This window comes from Triticum dicoccoides, chromosome 7A, assembly GCF_002162155.2.
Source record: "Triticum dicoccoides isolate Atlit2015 ecotype Zavitan chromosome 7A, WEW_v2.0, whole genome shotgun sequence".
In the NCBI taxonomy this organism is placed as follows: Eukaryota; Viridiplantae; Streptophyta; class Magnoliopsida; order Poales; family Poaceae; genus Triticum; species Triticum dicoccoides.
Window position 1 is genome coordinate 85,937,918 of NC_041392.1, and position 25,301 is coordinate 85,963,218.

At 43.7% G+C, this 25,301-nt stretch overlaps 1 protein-coding gene and 1 long non-coding RNA gene across 2 annotated transcripts; both read right to left on the reverse strand.

Moving 5' to 3' along the window:
- Positions 1-7,629: 7,629 nt before the first annotated feature.
- LOC119334229 lies at positions 7,630-10,606 on the reverse strand. The gene is made up of 3 exons (XR_005161252.1): positions 10,422-10,606; positions 10,204-10,334; positions 7,630-9,532 (listed from the first exon to the last, which is right to left on the reverse strand). It is a non-coding gene; the product is annotated as an uncharacterized LOC119334229 (long non-coding RNA).
- Positions 10,607-13,421: 2,815 nt separating this feature from the next.
- LOC119334370 (putative lipid-transfer protein DIR1) lies at positions 13,422-13,882 on the reverse strand. The gene has a single exon (XM_037606950.1). The coding sequence runs from the start codon at positions 13,827-13,829 to the stop codon at positions 13,518-13,520; it is 312 nt and encodes a 103-aa protein (XP_037462847.1). The 5' UTR covers positions 13,830-13,882; the 3' UTR covers positions 13,422-13,517.
- Positions 13,883-25,301: the final 11,419 nt, after the last annotated feature.

Below are 25,301 nucleotides of genomic sequence, written 5' to 3' on the forward strand. Positions count from 1 at the left end.
TACAACCACCCCTCAACTTGCACTTCATCCCAGCACTAAAGGTTCCAGCTTTCAGTTTATTAATGAATAATGGCAATGATCCCACATAATCTTACAACAGCTTGTCACTACTCTACTCAAGCACATCTACTGACACATTCATCTATTACTCCCACTAGATGACCAGTTGCGCCAATGGCGCAAAGGCCGAGAGCAAGTCATGTATTGAAAGAGTATACATTAATATTATTCAGGCACATATTGAAGTGATAAACATTAGACAGAGTCATCGCTGCATGTTTGACCATGACGTAAAAAGCGAGAGCGAGCCAAGCATTCAAAGCATGTGTATGAGATTGATTTAGAATCAACTTAAAGATACTTATATTCCATTACATGAAAGATTGATGCTTAAAAGAAATAATCAGATCACTAGGTAATAGCATACATTGGCTTTAAAAGACAGGCTATATTAGCATAGATGGATGGTGCAAAGGCCGAGAGCAAGCCATGTATTGAAAGAGTGTACATTGAAGATGACTTTATCATCTAAGCATCACTTAATGGTGGGTTTGTTTGGTGGACTGTCATTGCCCAAAGCACAAATGCGTTCCATACCATCGTCCTCCCCAATAATACTTATTTATTTCCTGTAGAATGTCCTATGATTGTAAAGTTGTATCATCAAGACAATCTCCAACATATCTTATCTATGATTGGGTATGGTTCAGATCTAAAGAAAAACAACAGAGAAGCAACGCCTACAGAAGAGTTCAGATAGTTACATAACACCTTAGTACCTTACTGGGCATTCCAGTGTTGAGTACACTGCATTTGGAAGGCCAAGTTGTTGCATCATAGCTTCCAGAAGGTCCTTTGTTGGGATCCTGACTTTTTCCATTGCGGCTAACTGATGACAGTGAAGAAGATACAATGAGTTAGTGAAGTTTATGATTGTATATGTGTCTGTAGCAAATTCGAGTGAGATACACAATGTTCATGGTAACTGAATGGTATGTGCTGGCTTAGCTATTTCTTTGAGAATAGCAGGGCTTGAGCTTGACTAAACTGTAGAGTATACATGTTTTACTATTTGTCAGGCACCAAGAAAACAGGGGATTAACATGTGTGGGTAAGTATGCACATTGTTAGTAGAAAACAAATTTCAGTTTCTCGTTCTTGATGTTACAACATTTATGAGATCAGGTTATTGAAGCAAATATAAGGTACAATAATTCTTTTCTTTAAACATAAGGTACAATCACTCGTTTCTTTAAATGTAAATATCAGGTTATGAAAACAGGGGATCAACATGTATTCATTTTCTCACCTTGATGTTGTAGTGTTTATGAGATCAGGTTATGGGAAGCAAATATAGGGTACAATCATTTTTTTAAATATAAGGTACAACCATTCTTTTCTTTAAATGTAAATATCAGGTTATGTAAACAGTGGATCAACATGTATAGAGGACAGTAGGCACCGAATAAGTATATAACACTGGCAATAGAAAAAGGAAAACCTAGGTTTTCCAGATTTTACTCGATCAATGATAGGTACAAGAAAATAACTGATTTTAAATGTAAATTACGACAGAAACAATCACACCTGTTTTTAGCAAATACAATAGTCAATTGATCAAGAAAATACACCTAGTGGACAATAGGCAAGTTTAAATGGCCTCGCATTAGCTAAAGGCCTTATTATAGGGCGAAGTTCATATGAACAGAATTCATAAGCTCCAACTTAAAGAACAGAATCAAGTGACTGCACTACAAATGGTTCAGTATGTGGAGGCTAAGCAGGGGTGGAGAGGCAATTTTTGCATTGTCTCTTCATAACAACTTTTGCATATGACACAACACTTGGCTTGTTGTGCATAACAACTTTTGCACTGTCTCTTCATCTCTCAACTGTCTGATTTTTTTATACACACTCTTTCAATACATGGCTTCCTGTCTGATTTTTTTATGCACAACAGCGAGGCTAAACAGGGGTGGAGAGGCAAGGAAGTTGAGAGATGAAGAGACAGTGCAAAAGTTGTTACCTACCTAGTAGCAGCACCATCCCAACCATCGGTTGTTGGATGTGCAGTCAAACTGATTATTTGTGGATGATAAAGGACCTAGGGTCACATATTTTATTATATCCATCAATCCTTAGTTATGACAACAGTATAGAACCACAATTAAATTAGGTTATAGATATTAACAACACTGATCTAGCTTCTCTTAGGTACATACTTAATTACGAATGTAAAGCGACGAACCTGCGGGGTCGAGAGAGGCATCACCAGAGGATGAAGACATCGCCAAAGGAGGAAGACTCTAGCGAGAAGTAGGACTACGATGCACAACAACATACCCCATCATAATGAATAAGCTGCAAAGCATATCCTGCAATTCAAGTGAACACTATCAGGAAAAATACAAAAGCACCTTGACTAAGATCATGCTTTCACTAATATCATCAGAGCACCTTGACTGGGCATGTATTTCCTTTTTTAAGAAATAATTCTGCATTCTATTGTCGAATAAAATGTGTGGACAATCATCATCGCACTGGGAAAAATTAATCTATAATGGCCCCAACTGGCAGAAATAAGCATCACGGGTCAAAACTCGATGCACATTTATGAAGATCCCAGTCCTTACTACTTCATGTAATTAATTCTCCATATCTACTTCAACTCGTTCCTGCTATTATGTGCTAATTTAAGAAAAGGAGGCATCAAAATTGCGCAATTATAGGCCAAACTATCAAACCACTACTCGCAGATCGCGCCACAAGCCCCAAATTTGAAGTCGCGCCCATTCCAGATCACGCAATCAGCATCCCAAACCCAGAAAACAGAAAGTACAACGACGGCTACGATGGCAGCTCGACACTGCCCTTCTCAATCTGAGCGCCCCCCCCCTGATGTCGTCTTTCTCAACCCAAGCGCCTCCCCCTCGTTTCTGGTGACCATCAGCTAAATTAGGAATGAGAACTCGGCGGACTGCAGCTTGTAGTCCTCTGACCATGACAAGAACAGGTGAGCTTATTTCCTTTTGTTTTCCTTTCTCCTTCCACAATGATCCAGGCGGAGATGGTAAGTGAAATTAGCTTACATCACACAACGAATTAGGTTACATCACACAAAACCATAACATTTATGCTGCACATAATACTATTTACTCAACGAATGCAACCTAACTACAAAAACGGAAAAGCTGGATGTTAAAGGTGATAATCAAAGGTAAGAATGTTGAGAGATAGAACCTCATAGGTACCAGACGGACAGTAGAAAATAGGTTACGGAGAAACACAATGCAATGACTTTCTTATCTACATCCGGAGTTGTTCCTCTAATTATCTAGTAATTACTTTCCCTACAGGATGTTTAGTGTCTACTCTACCAGTGCTAATTGGCGAGCACACAAAAATACATCTACATCTACATGGTCCTCTCGTTAGTAATGGAAAGCAACCACTGCATATGTCCATGATACAACTCGCCAATGGTGTTCTTTGTACTCATAATTGAAGATGAATAGATTGCAAGTTTCTCACGCAAAAAAAGAATATATGAATATATTTATCATTATCATTATCTTTGTAAATCACTAAGCTCCCTAGGGTAGGAGCTCCCTCGTTCAATTGAGGGGTAGGATTTTGACCGGGTCATCACACTTGTTTCTGTGACATTACACTTGTTTGTGTGAATAAAAACTCCCTGAGAATATATACCCTCAAAAAAGGAACCCTGGGAATGGATGCCTGGGAGCGCTTCCACATGTGCTTTTCTTGTGTCACTTGCTGTTTGGGGAGAGCAAACTCTTGGCGGATAGGGCAAACTCCCCCTTCAAAACTTCACTGGCGAGCCCGTGGATTCACGTTTCCTCTTTCTACCGCTCCGGCGGTCTAGGGATGTGAATCCCGCTGCCTCTCATCCGGTTAGTAGTTTAGGTCATGGTGTTTTAGTCCTTGCAAGTCTAGCGTTCGGGCGGATGGTGGCTCTACTTCTTCGAAATTGTCTTTCAAGCTCCGATCCTGCTCGAGTTCATCCGTTTGGACATAGCCGACGAAGCTCAATTGTAGATTCCTGTCGTCTCCTAGGGCGGTGAGGTTGAAGTTTCTCGTCATGCAGCGAGATTAGGTGTCAGGTAACTGCGGCATTGGTCCTTAGGAACACGCGCACGAAACTTCCCGGCTATTATCGGCCAAGTCAAATCGGCTCCAGTAGGAGAGCGATGACAGCGGCACATCAGCAACATAGTGTATGCGGTGGTCTTGAAATCTCAATGTAATTTTTTTATTATGTTTGATATGCTTTGTATTTTCCGTGAATATTGATAATATATCTGGATCATTTTTGAAAAAATAATTGAGAGGTAAGATTTTGACCGTTGTCACATTTGTTTCTTTGAATAAAACCTTCCCGAGAATATAGACCCTAGAAAAAGGAAAACAGAAAAACTCCTTGGCAATAGATGGCTGGGACCTTGGAGTGCTCATACATGTGTTTTCCTGGTGGGCCACAACGTTCACGGGTGGATGGGTAGACGTGTTGTGGGCCACAACATTCACAGAGAGCAATGGCAGCCTCCCGCTGGTACAAGCCACGCGTGTCTGTTGTGTGTGAGTTTGGCTGTGCGCGTGTCCTCTTACCGGGTCAGCCACTCAGTGCAGACAGAGGAGATTGGCGATTTGGGCGGTGCTGTGTATGCCTCGGCTCCTTGCTGTGGTTGTAGGATCCTGCCGTCTTGATGTTCCGGCTGTCGGTGCTGCTTCCCGCGGCCGCTGCTTGGGTCGTTGCTTCGTCGTCCATGCGACCCGCGCCACTGCTGTTCTGGTCATCCTTCTTGTCCTCCTGTCTGCTTGATCTGCTGCTCTGCCCTGTGTGCGATCTGGTTTGTATTATTTCCTCTGGTATTGGATTTGTTGTTTGCTGCCTTGGCCTGGGTTCAGTATGGTGTTTCTCCAGCAACAATGTCATTGTATTGCGCTCTGGTTTTTGTAGAGATGCTGCTTTCCGTATTTCATTTGTTGTGGAGGGCGCCTTGCACTATGGAGGAGAATGGCAGATTGTTGTGGACTGATGCTTCCCTTTTAAGTTTAACTTACTGCTTCAATTACCAACTTTGACACGAAGATAGTGGATCGGTGCACCCACCGCATAGAGCTCAAGGAAGTGTGCCAATCCAGCAATACAGTAAGCAGCCAGACATCCACCATTTTCTTACCTGCTCTAAGCACACACTCAATTTTATTTCAGATGGAATGCATTCAGCATACATGGTGGAAGAGAGCTGCCCCAAGCCCTCACTACTAAACAACCATGCCCACAATAAGGACATGGAGTTGGGGTAATCAACTTCAACTTTACTAATATCAGCCACCTACATTACCATCATCTCATCGCTTGCTAGATCCAGTATACTGACAGACCATACAATTCTCCTTCCACTCACACCACATATCTTTACACGATGCAATAAAAGAGTATGGCAGTCTCATGCCTTGTTTTGAAATCGATCGAGTAAAAAATGGCACCCTGGTGCGTGCACTTGCCAGGAGGTGCATTCAGTATTTCCCTACTTGAGGTGATCACATATACTAAATTAAAATGCAATGATCACATCACAGACTATAATTTTTTTTAATTTATGCACACTGTACACCTGCTTTCCCAAATCGGCTTTACAATATCACCATATATCCAACCTTAGGCACAACATGCAACCTACAATTGGACTGATAGCTCAGTAAGAAAGAACATTTAGCACAGAGGAAGATGAAGTTTAAAAAAAGAACTTGCAGTGAACACAGGAAAAATCGATGCTCGAGTGACTATCAATATCATCTAAAAATATGCAATATAATAGTAAGAGGTTAAGCCAGTCAAGTGAAAGACGTTTGCAACTACACAACGACACATTAGCAAACTTGAGAGCAACATAATTACAATTAGTACGCTTTTCAGGCCAACAGATAAGAAACTACATGACTATCACAAAGTAGGAGTGAGTGGCTCCAAGAACAGGAATTAGACACACTGTACATCATCAATCATTAGGAGCTGGACCCAATAGAATCTTGTCTCCTGGTCTGCAAGCCAACAAAAAAATGCAGGAAGACTATCAGCACATATGCAGCAAGAACAACATTGTAAATAATGGGGCGACCTCACCTCAAGCAGATCGCGTTAGAATAGAAACAACACGGCAGTGGCGGTGGCACTTGTTGACCTTTATGCCGAGCCTTCGAGGCGGTCTAGAAGTCATGGCCGACGCGATTCGCCCTTGCAAGAAAATAGGGAGAGGCCATTACCAAACTCAATACATACTTTCATTTTCTATGTTACCTAGGAAATATTATTGTACATATGTTCCACTTGTAAAATTACCATCTGGGTGATCGGCGTGTCATTTCGGCTTGACTACTGATTATTTTTTCTTTCCATATTTTCCAGTATGAACCTGGTGGCCAGCGGCAAGTGAAGGCAAAAAAGAAGGTGCCAAAGGATTTAATTAGACAAAGATGATTAGGCTGTAGTACACACCGAGTGCATCCATAAGAGTCTACATTAAAATGCTACAGAAGGTGAGACTGGGCATAGTCTTGATATAGTTTTGTTAAAAGATATTGTATTGTGTTTCTGGTTTGGATATACTTATGATTGTTTTCTTCTAACTGCATCATAATATGTACTTTTGTTGACTGTTTGGGATAAGATGATGGCTATGAATGTAAGCAATCGAGTTTTTATTTCCAAAAAATGCACACCAACAAAATCTGGAATGTCTTCTTATGTCTCATCTTTTCAGCTTTAGTTGTATGATTAGAATTTGGCTTCAAACCAACTATACTAAAAAGGGTTTTTTTCTTGTCCCCTCTTCAGTTGCTAAATTATCATTCATAAAGTTATAGTGCATATCTTGGAAAGGTTATAATAATTATGGTTACAGGGTTGACGATATAACTATGGATATTATACTGACTGATAGTCCACGGTTCATTTGAGCTCATTTTGGCGTGAATGTGGTGATGAAGGTTCGACCTACAGTTTTGGATTTCATTTGACTAATTTAGTGTAGCTTCCTTCATGACATATACCACATGCTAATATGAACTTTCGCATTGTATATAAATTTTCAGGAGAGGAAAAAGGGAAAAGATGCTACAGTTTTCCTTGCAGCTCAATTTTCACACCCTTCCCAGGTTAAATTCACTATTTTCTTGGGAAAAACGTTATGTTGCCTTTTCTCTGTACATACCTCATCAAAACTGAACCAACAGGCATCACATAGGTTTAGATGGCGCGTGTGAACATGGTTTAAGATATTATGTTTCTTGGAGAGAGCAAACTAACATTTTCCACCTCATAGTTTATTAACTAAAATATTGATCGAAGACACATTCTGATGCTTCAGCTTTATTTTTTCCTTCTTGTCATTGAATTAGGTAATGTAGTAAGAAAGCATACTGAATGACACTCGGAAGGAATTCTGATGTCAACTCGCAATTAGCAGAACTTAAAATAATCTATTTAGAAAAGTATCAGATTAAGAAACTAATATAGAACCATAGTTAAATAAAGACTTAGCAAAGAGGGAAGGTGAGAAAGAAATTACAATTGCTATTGGTGCAACATTACAAAATTTAGCTTGGGTATCTACCAGATTTCTTGACACAAATTCTAGCTAGCAAAGATGAAGACTGAATCCGCAGAAAATCCATGCTAAACCGAATAGAGACTCATGGATTTACATCAATTAAATTATTAGTAAAACATCGTACATGAACTTGCTTTAAATACATGAACCACTGCAACTGTAAAGGAAACATGAATGAATTAAATGAGCATAGTGGAAAAACTTGTAAAGAAAAACAACAGAGAACAGTTGACCTACAGAAGAGTTTGAATAGTTTCCTACAAATATAATTGAGACGGAAACATGACATGTTTCCTACAAAAATAATTTAGACAGGAATGTACAACAGTAAACTTGATGATATGGCCAAACACATGAACTATAACAACTAAATGGTACAGGAGAAACATATATAAAAAGACACGACCGACAAATAAAATACAAAAATCATTGAAGAGAAAAGACTAATAATTTGCAGGTTACCTCTGATGTTGTCAAAAGAAGAGAAACAAGACGCTTACTCTCCCGGCAAGAAGTGACCCAAGTGCTTTGCCCCCGCTAAGGCCCAAAGCATAGTCTTGTTCGATCGCTTGAAGAAGGATGAATGTAGGGGCATGGTGGCCGCGGAAAACCTGCGTGTTCCTCTCGTCCCAGATAGACTTACTAACGAGCATGATCAAGGATGGCATCGCCCTGCTGTGCACGCTGTGGATGGACGCCATGTCACACCACCAATCTTTGATGCTTCTGAATGCTTCCCAACCGGAAGTATCAACATCAAAGAGATGAAGCCAATCCTTCAACAGATCCCACACCCGCAACGTGTATCTACACTGGAAGAACAGATGCTCAACCGACTCCTGATGAATTACGGAGGGGCCCAAGCCATGCAAAAAACTTGAATTTCGGAGGGGCCCAAGCTTTCCGGATGACTTTGTACATGGCAGAGCGAGTGATGGCCAGGAAATGAACTTTGTAAGCCAAGGACGCAGAATAGATCCCAGTATTGGTATGCTTCCACAAGATGGTGTCCTGGACCCCCGCATGAAGCTGCACCCCGCGAAGGGAAATCTAGAGCTCCAAGAACTGGCGGATATGCTCGGCAGTGAGGACAGTCACCATGCCAACCTTCCAGAATTTCCTCTTGGAAGCCTCAAAAATAAGCGGGCAATGTCTTTGGGCTTCCGACCATCTAGCCACGGAGATTCCTAGAAAGGGGCGAGCGCCCCATCACCAATGGTGATAGAAGTTAAAGCATAGAAGAAGATCTTGTCAGCCTCATCGCATGGATTTCCAGGCCATGTCCATGGGTATGAGCATTTGTATCTTGTGAGTGATTAAGAGAAGACAAATAGGATCATCAATGAATGACCAAAGTATCCCTGTATGTTGTGCTAATGACACTTCAAGCCTTGATGAAAACAATACATATATATCAGCAATGAAACAATTTGTCCCAGACTATGAAAAATTGTAACTCATATAACCAACAAATTAAGCAATAACTGGACCCACCCTCTAAAAATAGCTATTAACCCAACATCATACCTTGCCATGAGTTGATGCTATGTTGTGATAGCAAATAAAAATGACAGCTGCTGCTTCTAGTAATTCTACCAGTGTCCACACACATGAATGCAGAAAATGGGGAATCATAAACCTTGAAGAAAGGCTACCCAAAGAGACAAAATAGCAGTGGTTTGAATGTTATGCTCGAAGAACTGAATTGATTTAAATGAACATTCCCTAGCTCACCAGGAAGTGCACGAAGGAGCATCAGTGGTCAAGCTATGATCAGTAAATACAAAACACAAATACAAACATGATTGTCACTAAAAGAGATGAAAGGTGACACCTGGTACTTGTCCTTGATACAAAGAAGCAAGCCCTTGGCGCTATGTGGTCTCAAGTCTAGCCTGCACAAAATCATATGGAGCAAACAATTTATCAAGTGCATCATAGGAATCAGTTCACAAGTCCCAAACTAAGTGGGAAAGAAAATTAGCATCCCATACAGATAATTTGCAAATATGGTGATTGGTTGCAACTTGCAAGCATATAGGTGCAGCAAAGAAAGCTAAACTGCTGATAGGAAGGTCAGCAAATGAAAACGAAAGCTCAACCCATTGCATCAATACCTATCATGTTAGTGGAATCTGAAAATTTGGGCTCACATATTGTTTACCTTCGACCTTTGGAGATCTAAATTGAGGAGTAGAGCCACAAGGAAGCCTAAAGTAGCATACTTTTATTGTTGCTGCTGACCTCCCTCTCAGATGTCACTCCCCTCACCAACAAATAGACGTTCACCCACATGATAAAATTCCATGTTTTGTAGACCAAGCAATGCACATGTGAGCTCAAGGTCATTTTTCGGCAAGGACATGAAAGGCAATCCTTACCTAACTAAACACTCCTGCTTATGTGGCCTCAATAACACACGTCATATAGATTTAGGATGGTCTTATCCCAGCTAAATTGTCATTATGTCCATGCTGCAACTTTCTTTGCATTCAAACAATAAATCCTAGATGTGGGAACAGTAGAGAATATAGATAAACATGAGTATCCAGATCCAATGGCCAACCTATGAAGCAGGGCTGGTATGCCCTTTCCCCATGTCGCCGGCCTCCTTCCTCTCTCCCTCGCAGCTGCACCCCATCGCCCAGAAGAGGCAGATCAGCGCTGCCCTCGCTGCTCCCTGTACCTCGACCTCCACTGCAAAAAGCGCGGGGTGCGTTAGTGAAAGCAGCGGCGAGGGTTTGGGGAAGAAAAAAAAGGAAGAGAACAGAACAGAAATATCACCGCCTCCATCTCGAGCTTGTCTGCGGGTCTTCTTCCGTCCCCTCCGTCATGAGCACCTCCATTCCTTCCGCACCCCAACCTCATAGCCATGGAAGGGCTAGCGTGGGGGAGGAGCATCAGTGGGGGTATCGTGGCCTCATGGGGGAGAGAGAGAGAGAGAGGAGGCGGCGGCGGCTGGAGGGAGGCGGAGGAACTTGGGAAGAGAAGGAGATCGTGTGTGCGCGCTAGGTTTTCATCTCCTAGGAAATTAATCTGTACCCAAAGGAGCAGCAAACTCCACCTTGTTCCATCAGGCCCACATGAGACATGGCCCATCCGTCATCCACTTCTGAAGCCAGCACAAAAGTGACACATCAATTAATAAGATCTGATGGGTAAGAAACTGCCAGCAGTAAAAGTCATTGAGCAGTAAAACAATCGAACGGTGTTGGTGGCTTACCGATCGCAAGTGCCCCGGCTGGGCGGGTAGCCCAGCAGGGTTTATATGTTAGATGTTATCTCAAACTATCGTAAGGAATCATATCTTCGAGTTTATAACTAAAGATGGAACAAGGGCATGTGCTCAACGACAGAGAGGAGGATGAGCATGTGGTTTCATGTTGGTCGCAGGTGCGGCCCTGAGTGGAACGTTGGTGGCAGTTCGATGGGCAGAATACCCACGCACATGGACGCCCAATTGGTCTCCCCGCTGACCTCCAAATCTAGGCGGGAAGGCAACCTCTGTTGCTCGCTGCAGCGGCTCAGCGGAGATACCGGGGCTAGCTCAGTGGCCAAATGGGTTGCGAGGGCGTAGGAAGGTCTGTGTGATGAGAGAGGGAGGTGGGGAAATTGAGCTAACATGTGAGTTTGGGTGGGATTTGAGCTGATGTGGCATACTTTTGGGATATGTTCCGGACGTCCCATGATTAGGGAGGCCCGGACTAGACAAATATGTGATCTGGGTTTTGTGTTGGAATGCGGGTTTTTTCTCCGAACAATATTATGGGCAAATCAAATTTAACGCTTACTGTGTCGGCCTTTTGCAAAGAAGGCGCGAGGGGAGTGCTCATATAGGCCGACCCATTCAAGCTAGAGTACAAACTAAAGGATTCCGGTATTTAGAACCTTCTAGAAAGTTCTATAGTTCTTTTATCAGTTTTGTAACCATCTCGAAAGTTTCAGTCTTTTTTGCTTTATGTTGTTTTTCTTTTTCCCCAAAAAACAAAAAAAATGTTCAGATTTTTTTTTAAAAAGTTTGTACTAAAAAGTGATCACATTTCTAAAACAAGATCAATTATTTTAGAAATGCTTGTATTTAAAAAAGTTCATGTTTTAAAAATTCTTGAATATTTTTTTAAAAATGGTTTGGATTTTCTAAGTATTCTTAAATTGAAAAAAAACAAATTTTGAATAAGTAAGTTTTTATTTTCAGTAAAGCCGAACGAAAAAAGGCTAGAAACAGTACCACACTGAAGAAATCACTCGCTACTGGGTCGCTTGGGTATAACTGCAATGGGCTGCCCCAGTAGCATGGACCATGTGCACATCTGTCCCGGATAGTATCCAGTTTTTTTAGTTTTTTTTTTTGGGAAACTTGAGAGGTTTATTCAGCTAATGTATTCCTGTTGCATCTGCCAAAAGGGTACCGACCAGGAAGCTCGGAGTCTCATTGATCCAGCTCTCAAAGACACTTAGCGTGCAATCTAACTTAGCACACAAGTGCGTCGGTACATTGGCCAATCTACAAATGTGTTGAATTACAAATGAATTAAACTGAAGAGATAGCTCTCTAATTTCATCTAAAAGCGGTGCCACGACAGAGCGCGATGACATCCGGATTGTTCGCTTGAAAATATGGTGGGGGGAGGGGAGATGCTCTTAGACGTGTATTGTACTACAGTTGTACTATCTTTGTAAACTAAGTGAGTCAAAAAAAAAAACTTCTTCACTATAAAGTAGCGATCCAACTAACATTCCACAACTTAGTCCTTCATTGATTAATTTTTCCATGCACAACCGTGATTCATATCCATGCAGCTCATGAAGCACAGTACACAGAGCCGGCCCTGGGTAGGGGCAAGAAGGGCAACGCCCTAGGGCCCAGCCCGATGGGGGGCCCAACCCTGTGCACATATGCTACACAGCCGATAAAATGGGCCTTAAAGCATGTAGCCCAATCAGCTAGGTTACGTTCTGCTAGAAAAAAAACTACTCCAGCCACCATCCCAGTAGGTTACGTGAATTGTGAAAGACACCATCCCAGTTTCGATTCGATCGATTCATTTCCTAACACTAGCCACCGTCGTTTCTTCTTCCTGTCTCCTCGTTCCCCGTTCCGCTCCTACTCCCGAAGCATGCAGCATGCCTAGCAAATTAATGGATACTGCCGCTAAAGTTGATTTCTTTGATACACTTTCAGTTTCTCCATCTCACTCCCCTATGGATTTGCATATAAGTATTCTCATCTAGCGGACGGCCACAGGCAGAGCGCAACACTTCATAAGCTCATTCACTTTGCAAGTTGCAACATGACAATTTCTTGGGTCAAAGGCCTACAAAGATCTTGTGATTGCATAGTCCTTTTCCGCTTGATCTTTGTACTGTTTTTCTTTGTTTTCTAGCGATTTCCAGACTGATCTTCTATTTATGTACATGTTGCTCATTTGAGGATATGTGGACCCTAGGAAGATCCGATATGCTTGGGATTGGGTGGCTGGATTTCTTCTATTTTTCCACTGACAAATTCAGGTATTTCCACTCCTTTCTTATAAAATGTTGGCTAAAAACATGATTTTGAGAAAGAAGAAAGAAAATGATAGCAGATAAGTTAGATCCGGTATATATATTTTTAGTAATAATAAAAAAGGAGTTCTTTAGGGCATAAAAACGTTATGCTTTGTATCTTCTTTTTTTGCGCCGATTGTGCTTTATATCGATGTAATTTATATTTTTCACTACATTAGGCCCACTTTTTAAGTTCGCCCAGGGCCTCTGAAAAGTCAGGACCGGCCCAGTACATAGTACACACCAAAGCAAGCACGAAACGGTCTTTCACGTGCTTCATTTATTCTAGGTATATAGATATTTCAGTCCATCATATATTTCGTGACGCATCCATCAGCAGTTGGCGGGCATGGCGAGGCCGCACTTGCGCGGCAGCGCCATGGCGCGCTTCACGTCGATCTTGTAGAACCTCACCCACATGGCGCCGACGTTCTTGTACCGGCAGAGGCACGGCAGGTCGGCCCCCGCCAGCGCCGCGCAGCAGTCGGCGGACGGCGCGTCCGTCGGGTTGCGGATGGCCGCCGCCGGCTGGCACGCGCGGATCCCGCCGCTGGAGATGTTGCAGACGCCGTGCGCGACGTCCGCGGACGCGCCCAGGACGAGCACCACGGCGAGCAGCGCCGCCATGGACTGTGCCTTGGCCATGACTGTAATGCTATCAATTTTGTGGGACTGTTTCTCTGCTTGTGGTTCTGCTTGCTGATGAAGTGGCGAGGTTGAGTATGTCGTCTCGTTAGGGTGGAGTATTTATAGGCCTCATTTTGTAAGACTGTGGATTGTGACATCGACTGGCATGTTCACCAGTAAATAGATTTTTTTGTAGAAAGTGAAGAGGAGAAAGCTACGCCTCTATTTGCACGTTGAGATCTCGATTGGGCTCGGCCAAATTTTTCGGCCGCTCCTTTTTCTCAGGTTCACACTTTTCTTTGAAACATCAGCATAAAGCTTCGGATTTCCTATTTGATTCTTTTTTAGGGGACGGATTTCCTATTTGATGCGTGCGCGCGTCAAGTAGTTGCCTTGACGCACAGATTAGCGTTCTACGATCCAGGTTTTGGGAACAGTCCGAAAGATTCCTGACCTGGCGATGGAGCCATTACCATGGCTGGCCCATTAACGTGTTGATGAAGCGTATCCGGTTTTGGGAACCTTCTACATTTCTCAGCCGGTTTTTCTGGTTTTGGAAACCTTCTAGAAGGTTCCACGAACCGGTTTTTCTGTTTCCTTTAGGTTTTAGGTTTTTATGTTTCGTTTTTCTGTTTTTTTTTTCTTTTTACGTTTCTTTTTCAAGTTTAATTTTCTTTTTTTCAAGATTTCATGTTTTCAAAAAAAATTGGAAACTTCAAAAAATGTTTGTGCTTTTAAAACATGCTCAATATTTTTTTAAATGATCGTGCTTTAAAAAAGTCACAAATTCGAAAAATGTTTTGCACTTCTAAGAAATGTTCAGGAATTTCAAAAATATTCCTATTTTCAAAACTTGTTTGGAGAGTTTTTCTAAACTTGTTCAGAATATTTCCATTCAAAGTTATCAGAAATTGTCAAATAATGACTGGGATTTCAAAAAATGTTCATGTTTTCAAAACTTGTTCACAAATTCAAAAGGTGTTCTTGTTTTAAAAAATTGTCCACGTATTCAAAAAAAATCGCGTTTCAAATTTGTTGGGGATTTTCACAATTCTTCTCCATTTCAAAATTTGTCCTAAAAATTCTAAATATGGTCGTTATTTTTAATTTTTATCAAAAATTAAAAAAATTATGTATACAAAGAAGTTTGAAAATTCACCATTTTAAATTTTGTTTACAAACCAAACAATATTTATTTTCAAAAAAATCCCATTTCCAAAATTTGTTCAAAATTTCAAAAACAAATCATATTTTAATTATGTTCAAAAATGGAAAATGTTTAGGAAATTCAAATAAAGTTCCGGTTTTAAATTCTCGCTGCAGATTTAATAAATATTTTCTTTTCAAAATTTGTTCACATATTAAAATATATTCATGTTTTAAAATTTGTTCACAAATTCAAAAAATGTTTTCATGTTTAGTTCTTGTTCTGAAATTAAAAAATGTTTCAGGATTTGAAAAAATTCCTGTCTCCCAAATTTCTTCTCATATTCCAAAAATGCAACATGTTTCAAAATTTGTTGACAAATTCGGAAAATGTTTATGTTTTCAAAATTAATCCGCAAATTAAAAAATCATTGAGCCTTGTAAAGTAGTTTTAATTTTGAAAAATTTTCACTTCTTCAATTTTGGTTCTTATTTTTCAAAATATGTTTTATGTTTACAAAAAATAGTTCATAATTTAGAAAAATGCTCTTGTATTCATTTTTGTTCCTATTTTGTTCTATTTTTTATTTTCCCAAAATAATGTTTGCATTTCAAAAAGTTTTTCATTTTTTTTAAAATCATGTTTGATTTTTTTTAAGTTTTCGCCTATTATAGTTGATATACACCTGGCTACCGTTTTAGAAACATAACATGAGTTACTACATTGGTTTTTATGGAATTTCGTGACCTGTTTTTTTCGGATCTCACTGGTTTTGTTTCTTAACGATTTCACTATTCGCGCAGTACAATATTCAGAAACGCACACTAGCATAACTGGTAATAGCACGTCTTCCGCAAAGATAGAACCTGGGTTGGATCCCTTGCTAACGCGAGTTTTTTTTAGGTCTACAGGCTCACTTGGTCGCTAGCTTGGGCCGGGCCAGTAGGGATATCCGCCTGTGCGTGCGGTCGATGATCTGCTGCAAAGAGCGGCAGTTAGGAGCTCCCACTGACCGGTGTTGAGAACCTTCTAGAAAGTTCCAAACCATTTTTGCTGCGCATTTTCTTTACTTGATTTCCGGGTGTTTTGTCTTTCTTCCTTTTCTTTTCTGTTTATTTTTTAGATTTTCTTTTTCCAAAAAACTCATTTTTTTAAGAAATAATGTTTCAAAAATTATTCGTGTTTTTTCAAAAATAATTCAAAATTATAAAATGTACTCCCTCCAATCCATATTACTTGCTGCAGATTTATTACAACTTTGTGCTACAATTGTACTAAAGTTGTGACAGGTAATATGGATCGGAGGGTGTATAAAATTTCAAAATATGTTTGCATTTTTTAAAATGATTTATTTTCAAATTGTTCACAAATTAAAAAATGACTTTAGAAAAATATCCGGGAATTTAAAAGATGTTAAAAATTTGAAAAAATGTTCGTGTTTCCCAAAATATTTAAGTTTTCAAAATGGCTTTTGGATTTTCGAGAAAAGGAAATATTTTTACTGTTTGAAAAAAAGATCATTTTTTAAAAAAGTTCAGATTTCAAAAGAAATGATCAAGTTACCAATTGTTTTAAAAAATAAAATAATGTTCAAAAACTTCAAAAAAAATTATGTATTAAAAAATACTCGTAATTTCTAAAAAACTGTTGGAATAAACATGTGCTACAGTGCTCCTAGCCAACGTCATGTTCGTCTTCTATAGTGTTTTCGGTCGCTATAGTAGGTTCACCAGAAAAACATTGAACGAGGCACGTAGCTTAATGGGTCATCCCAGTCACTCGCGCTGCTGTGAATATAGGGAATTCGAGGCAGAGAGCGTTGTATTGGAGGCCCCGAAAAGCTTATCCTATTCATCAACTAAAAGGTCCCCCCCCCCACACACACACACACATGTAGATCCGGTCATCCTAGTTTCAGCCTGCACAAGACCATCATGTATGATAAACAGGATAAAGTGAAAAGAGGGGGTATGGACGAAATGATGCACACCGCTAACATGGGCAAGCATGAACTAATTCTGAGAAGGCTTAGGCCCATCCTATTTTGCGTGAATCAACTTCTTCCCCCAGAATGTGCTAACCTCCTTCATCGGGGCGGACAAAAATGTGCTCATCCCGTTGATCGCGGCCGCATCTGTTTCACTGCATCACTGCATGTTTGCAGTAAAATGACCGAGTGGGCATTTGGAGCCCTATCCCCCACTCTATAGATGTTGCAAACATTGGAGTGCCCAATATTTTGCATTGGGACAGGCCTTATGCTAGATGACACATTAAATATCTTCTTCACTATGAGGATGTTGAACTTGTTGTGGTGCCTGAAATCGCCTAGCATATGATTGGTGTTCATCACAACAAACTCGACAAGATCATTTTGCACAGAGAAATGATTAACATCAAGCAAATATTCAAAACCACCCTGATGGATTATGGTCTTCTTCGGGTCATTGACCAACGTGGTAGCAAATTCATGAAATCTCTTTGATATGAATCATTGACTGAATCCACATGAAAATCGCTGACTGAATACACCTTGAGCTATCTTATAATGCAAGGAATTGTCGCAATAATTATCAAAGACATGGTCAGAGGGAAAAAAGAAAAGCTCATGAACAAAGTATATTTTGAGAAGCTCGAAAAAAAACAAATCAAAGCTATGAGGCTCATGTACAAATGAAAAGAGCCACCGAGCTATAGTCAGACAACTAGGGGTGCCTAGCAGGCCTAGGCGCCTAACCAAAGCACCCAGTTGACCATGGCACCAACAATGGGCGCCTAGGGCTCGCAATGCCACGCCATGTGCCTTATCTGGTGCATATCTCTCGTCCCCGTGGTGAAAAGACAAGATATATTTTTTCCGGATTTTTCTGTCACCTCTTTGAGGCAGAACACGTTGAAAGGATCGATATGGTTGACTAGAGGGGGGGTGAATAGGCAACTAACAATTTTTAGCTTTTCTTTAACAATTTAAACTTTGCATCAAAGTAGGTTGTCTAGATATGCAACTAGGTGAGCAACCTATATGATGCAACAAGGATAGGAACACAAGCAAGCAAGATATATGAAACAAATAAGCTAGCACAAGTAAAGGCACGAGATAACCAAGAATGGAGACGGTGGAGACGAGGATGTGTTGCCGAAGTTCCTTCCCTTTGAGAGGAAGTACGTCTCCGTTGGAGCGGTGTGGAGGCACAATGCTCCCCAAGAAGCCACTAGGGCCACCGTATTCTCCTCATGCCCTCACACAATGCGAGATGCCGTGATTCCACTATTGGTGCCCTTGGAGGCGGCGACCGAACCTTTACAAACTAGGTTGGGGCAATCTCCACAACTCAATTGGAGGCTCCCAACGACACCACGAAGCTTCACCACAATGGACTATGGCTTTGCGGTGACCTCAACCGTCTAGGATGCTCAAACACCCAAGAGTAACAAGATCCGCAAGGGATTAGTGGGGGGAATCAAATATCTCTTGGTGGAAGTGTAGATTGAGGCCTTCTCAACCACTCCCGAGCAAATCAACAAGTTTGGTCGGCTAGGGAGTGAGATCGGGCGAAAATGGAGCTTAAAGCAATAATGGACCTTGGGGTGGAAGAGGTGAGTCAACGGGGAAGAAGGGGACCCCTTATATAGTGTGGGAAAAGGATCCAACTGTTACCCACCAACCAGCCCGCGGCCAGCGGTACTACCGCGCCTGGCCAACGGTACTACCGCAAGGCCGCGCGGTACTACTACTTGCCACCAAGCGGTACTACCGCACGGCTGTGCGGTACTACCGTACCGACAAACGGTACTGCCGCAACCCCAGCGACAGAAAAGAAAAACAGACGTGCAGGAGCTGGGGGCGGTACTTCCGCACGCGCGGTACTACCGCGCCCCCATGCGGTACTACCGCAAGGCAAAAACCCCCAGCCAGGGGGAAAGGAACTTCCGTGCCTACTTCCGCAAAGAAACGGAAGTAGCAAAAACCCGACACGGTAGTACTGCCGAGGGGCGGTACTACTGCCTGACTGCATAGCGCGGTACTACCACTCGGCGAAAACGGTACTACCGCGGTAGGTGCGGATGTAAAATATTGCATCCGCCCCTACTACCGCAAAGGGGCGACACTAGCCTGGTGGGAAGGGGTAGTGCGGCTCCAGGGGAGTGGTACTATCGTGCCACCGCGCGGTACTACCGCGGATGCCTATGGTACTACCGTTTTTCTGGGAGCAGTACTACCGCGACCAACCACAGCAGCCAGACAAGGGAGGCAAGAAAACGGAGGAAGATCCAAGGAAAAAGGAGGGGACAAGAAGGAGACGTGTACGTGATGATTCCACCCAAACCTTTCCAACGCGGACCCCCTCTTAATAGTACGGCTTTCCTACGACTCAAATCCACCAAAAAGAAACGTAGAAAAGACGCCGTCTTCATCAGTCTTCGAGGGGCACCCAATCGTCTTGTGCCTAGCAATGAAATGTCTGGAATACTCAAGGCACACAATTAGTCCGCAAATGCGTTGTCATCAATCACCAAAACACTTAGGGATAAATATGCCCTTACAATCTCCCCCTTTTTGGTGGATTGATGACAATACGGGATTTGCACAAGGAAAATAAAATTAAGTAAATGCAAACCCCTCCTCTCTAGAATATAGACGGGCTCCCCCTAGATGTGTGCCACCTAGATGAGTGCTTTGGACTGCACAACACACGAATACTAGGATCAAAGCTCCCCCTATATTATAGAGACAAGGCATATCTATCACTAAACAAGATAGCACTCACAAGTTAACTACGATAGATAAAGTGCATATGTCTTACACCATATGAGGAAAGGTCTCGAAAGCACAAACCAAACAAGAGCAAACAAGCACAAACGAGGTACAAAAGACAAAGAAAATAAACGCACCAAGCATGACACAACGCAAATCCCTACACTCTCTCCCCCTTTGGCATCGAGGCGCCAAAAAGGCAGAGAGGACACCTACGCACACGGGGTGGCTCAGGCGGAGAAGTCGTCCCACTGCTCCTCGTGCTCCTCGTCAGTCTCAGCGGCGGGGATAGTCTCCTCGAAGTCATCCTCTGAACTGGTCCACTTGTATCCCTGCTTTGACATCCAGGCAGCCTCAGGTGTGATGACGTCCTCAGACCCGCCAGACACATCCTCTCCAAAGAGCCTCATAACCTTCTTGCCACGGCGGCGACTCTCCTTGTCTGCCACGTGAGCCTTGTACTGTCCCTTTTCCTGCATGTAGAAGAGAGTCTTCATCTTGTCCTTTAGCTTCTTGGCCCATGACGGCTCAGAGGAAGGAGTGGTGGACCTAGCAGCATGGTCCTCGGAAACATTCTCAGCAGCAGCCTCCTCCTCACCAGCAGCCCTCCTAGCAGAAGAGGCCTCAGCACGGGTAGTGGTGTTGGCCCAGTTGGGCTTGACGCGGAGGCTGATGGACTCATGGCGAATCCAGTCTGAAGCAAGGAACTCATCACCCGGGTACATCTTCTCCCAAGTGGTGGAGAGCAGCAGAAACAGGTACGGTCCATAGATAGGTACCTTGCGAGTGAACACCGCAAACCGAAGCTCACACCACATGATGTGAGAGACATCAAGTGGCTGAGTCTGAGAAGAACGTGCCTCTGCACACAGGAGCAACATGTCCACTAGATATGCATGGACCTTGTCCTTGTCGCCAATGCGTGGGAACAGAGTGTTGCGGAAGATGCGATGCATGATATCCAGAAAGGAGTTTAACACCCAAGTTGACTTGCCATTGGGGAGCACCTTCTCAACAAGGAAAGGCTGAAGCAGGTTCTTGTTGGCAGACTCAGAGTTGGCATGGGGGCTAACACTTACGGGGGTGTGAAGCCCGTCATCAGGAATGTGCAGCAGATCCATGAACTCTTTCCATGTAGCAGACAGCTGACGGCCATTGGTCATCCAGGTCATCCTCCGCTCCTCCCCGGGATGAAAGTACACTTAGGCAAAGAACTGACAAATGAGCTCAGGGTCATAGTCATGGTGAAAAGAGATCACCGGCTCAATAGCAAACTGCTCCACCAAGTCCAGAGCCTCTCCAAAATAGTCACGAAACTTGTCCTTCCACATGTGATGCATGTCTATCCACTTGACATCCACGAAGGTATTCTGCTTGCTCTTGATCACATCCAGATAGATGAGAACCTGTTGCTTGTTCCAGAACATCTCAGTGCCTCTGAGCACAGCCCGAGGAGTCACATAGGGATTGATCCTCCGACGTTCGACATACTCAGAGACAGAAATCTCGTCCATGCCCTTAGCAGGTTCCTTTTGCTTGCTGGCAGTGGTCTTGACATTGCGCATGGGGGCATTGGAGCCCTCTGGGGCTTCATCTTGGGGGTTGCGCAGACGCTTGGAGCCAGTGTCACGACTGGGATTGGAACGGCGAGAGCCACCACGTGAGACAGAAAATGCAAAACACCCACAACAGCCAAGAGTGATTAATGCAAAGACCACAACAAAGCAAGAGAAACAAGCAGAAAGCACACATGATAAATGCCTAGAGAGAGATTTGATCCCTACGGTAGTACTGCCAAGTGCTGCGAAGCTAAGATAGTAGTACTGCTCTTAGACGCGGTAGTACCATGCAAGGTCACGGTAGTACCGGGTCTAGGAGCGGTAGTACGACCTTAGCGCCTCGGCTAGCGTGGTAGTACCGCGTCTGTTGAGCAGTAGTACCACACGAGCTAGCACGGTAGTACCGCACCTGACGGGCGGTAGTACCGCACATCAGACATGGTAGTACCGCACCACGTCAGATCTGAATAGGTTCAAATCTGAGAAAAGCCCGCGAAACCACGGCGGTACTACGGTTGGACAAAGCTACCACAAGACAGCATATCAAGTATGATTCCTACGCATCACGACTCTCCTACATCCTACTCTTGCATAGATTTGGCCTAAAATCTCAAGAACAACAAGTTTCTCCCCAAAAACCTAGAAGCAAGAGAACAGCCAAGAAAAAGAGGGATTTGGGGAAAAACCTTGGTCCATGGCAAGAGGAAGTGGTGGGGAACGATCCCACCGGCCGGAATCCGAGGAGAGTGGCCGGAGGCGGAGATCCGGTGAGGGCCTCCGGCGCCGTTCTTGAGCGAGAGAGAGAGACGTGGGGAGAGAGACATTTGAATGGGTATGAGGAGTTGGAACTCCCCTGCCCGAGTCATACCCCCCATGCTCCCTCGACGACGCGGTAGTACCATGCCCCGACGCGGTAGTACCGCCCGGCGCGGTACTTTCGAAGTACTGCACCTGAGCGGTAGTACCGTGCTGTGGCGCGGTAGTACCGTGCCTCCCAAAGCGGTAGTACCGCGGCCAGACGCGGTAGTACCGTGAGCTCAAGAAGATGCACGTTTCGAGCACACGAAAAACTGGATCTTTGCACAAACACTCCGAGCCAACACGACACCACAAGACCACGCAACACACAAAGCCAGAAAGGCACACGACAAACGAAACAACCACGAGACACCACCTCTCCAAAGAGAGGGCGGTGGCCGTAGCCACCTATATTTGAGTCAATTGGTATGGCACCGCGAAGAATTATCCTTGGGTCCATGACCAAAACTCGTCTTTGAAGCACAAGTACCATCAAACATGGCTAATGTGAAAGACTTGATCGATTTATGCATAATGGGGGGAGGGAGAATTCATTGAGAGAACATCACTCCCCCTATGTCCATGCCTACATCTAAATAGGACAACACGTTGAGTATGGTGGGGTGTGCAAGGGTTCAAGCAACATTGCTCGAATCAATGATATTTAGCTCATGCCTTAACTCGCGAAATCTTGCTTCATCCAAGGGCTTCGTGAAGATATCTGCAAGGTTATCATGAGTGTTGACATAGTTGAGCTCGATCTCTCCTCGCCTAATGTGATCCCAGATGAAGTGATACCGAATCTCAATATGCTTCGTCTTGAAGTGTTGCACCGGGTTGAGAGAGATCTTGATGGCACTTTCATTGTCACACCAAAGAGGCACTTTGTCACAAATGACACCGTAATCCTTTAAAGTTTGCCTCATCCATAAGAGTTGTGCACAACAACTATCGGCTGCCACATACTCCGCTTCGGTGGACGAGAGAGACACACAACTTTGCTTTTTGGAAGACCAACTTACCAAAGAGCAACCAAAAAATTGGCACCCTCCAAAAGTAGACTTCCTATCCACTTTGTCTCCCACCCAATCGGAATCCGAATACCCTACAAGCTTGAAGTTTGCTCCTCTTGGGTACCATAGGCCAAAGTTTGGGGTATGAGCCCAATATCGAAAGATTCGTTTGACCGCCACATAGTGACTTTCCTTAGGTGCGGCTTGAAAACGTGCACAAATTCCCACACTCAACATGATATCCGGTCTAGATGCACAAAGGTAAAGCAAGGAACCTATCATGGAGCGATATACCTTTTGATCCACCGCTTTACCGTTGGGATCTATGTCAAGTTGGCACTTGGTGGGCATGGGAGTGGAAGCCGGCTTGACATCACTTGGCTTGAATCTTTTGAGCATGTCTTGAGTATATTTGGCTTGATTGATGAAGGTTCCTTCTCTTCTTTGCTTCACTTCGAACCCTAGAAAGAACTTCAACTCTCCCATGGAAGACATCTCGAACTTTGAGGTCATGAGAGCGGCAAATTCCTCATTGAAAGCTTTGTTAGGGGAACCAAAGATAATATCATCAACATATAATTGGCACACAAACAACTCCCCTTTGACCTTCTTAGTAAAAAGAGTGGGGTCGATTAGCCCAACTTCAAAACCACGGTCTTGTAACAACTCGGTAAGGTGGTCATACCACGCACGTGGGGCTTGTTTAAGGCCATAGAGTGCCTTATCGAGTTGATACACATGATCGGGAAAGTAGGGATCCTCGAACCCGGGGGGTTGCTTGACATAAACCAATTCATTAATGGGACCATTAAGAAAAGCACTCTTCACATCCATTTATTGTAACTTAAAGTTATGATGAGAAGCATAGGCAATCAACATGCGAATAGATTCAAGACGAGCAATGGGAGTAAAGGTTTCACCGTAGTCGATACCCTCGACTTGGGAGTAGCCTTGTGCTACCAAACGAGCCTTGTTGCGAATGATAATCCCATGGGCATCTTGCTTGTTCTTAAATATCCACTTGGTTCCGATGACATTGTGGTTCCCTGTCGGTCTTGGCACCAATCTCCACACTTTGTTGCGCTCGAAGTTGTTGAGTTCTTCATGCATGGCATTGAGCCAATCCGGATCTTCTAGCGCCTCATAGACCTTGTGGGGTTCCACACAAGAGACAAATGCGTGATGCTCACAATAATTTGCTAATTGTCTACGAGTGCTTACCCCCTTTCGTAAGCTTCCAAGCACGTTCATCATGAGATGATCCTTGGTGGAGAGCTTGGAAGCAACCTTGGCGGCACGACGCTCTAATTCCTCCTCGGGGGTGAGACGAGGAGTGGTAACTTGATCATCTTGAGCATCGTCTTGAGCTTGTTCTTGTTCTTGAACTTGCTCGGAGGAGAGAACTTGACCTTGGGCATCACTAGATGTGTCAACACCGTCTTGAGCGTGATCTTGCCCTTGGTCATGTTCTTGAGGATGAGGGCCTTCATGTTGTTCTTCGGAAGCGTGTGGGCCTTGGGTTGGTGATGGCTCCGCTTGAGTGGAGCTTTGTCCTTCTCCTTCGGCCACAAGGGGTTCCTCAATGGGACTACACCATGACAAAAAATTAAGGGCAATTAACTGCCGGGAATAAGCAAGAATTGGGGGCGAGTAATTGCCTGGAAAGCTTTATATGTCGGGCAATGATGTATAGGTCAATGCATCTGTCGGGAATGTGGAAGCTAGGTGGGCAGGCCATCTGCCGGCATCTTTTGGGGCGGCCCAATTGCCCCAAATTCATTTTAAGGGCGAACGCACTGCCCTTAACCAGTTGGCGCGGAATTACAATTGAGGCCCAAAAAGCGCGCGAGGCAAGTCGCGGGAGAATGAAAAATTAGAAGACACTGGAAGCCCACCGTGGCCTTTTCCCCCTCCTCTTTCCCCTTCTCCACACATTGCATCTCGAAAAAAAACACATCTCGACGCTCTCCCTCCCTCAGCAGCCGCCCGCACTGCATCTCGCAGTCGCCGCCAAACCCTAGCGCCGCCGCCCCTCCGTCGACCCACTGCTGCCGCGCCCCCATCCCCTGCATCGACCCACCGCCGCCGCCCCTGCGTCGACCCGGCGCCGCCGCCCCTATTCCCTGCATCCACCCGTCGCCTTCATCCCCTGCATCGACCCACCGCCGCCGACCCCATCCCCTGCATCGACCTGACGCCGACCCCATCCCCTGCATC

Excerpts from the sequence above, each read along its gene's own strand:
- LOC119334370 (XM_037606950.1), bottom strand. The coding sequence starts at position 13,829 with ATGGCCAAGGCACAGTCCATGGCGGCGCTGCTCGCCGTGGTGCTCGTC.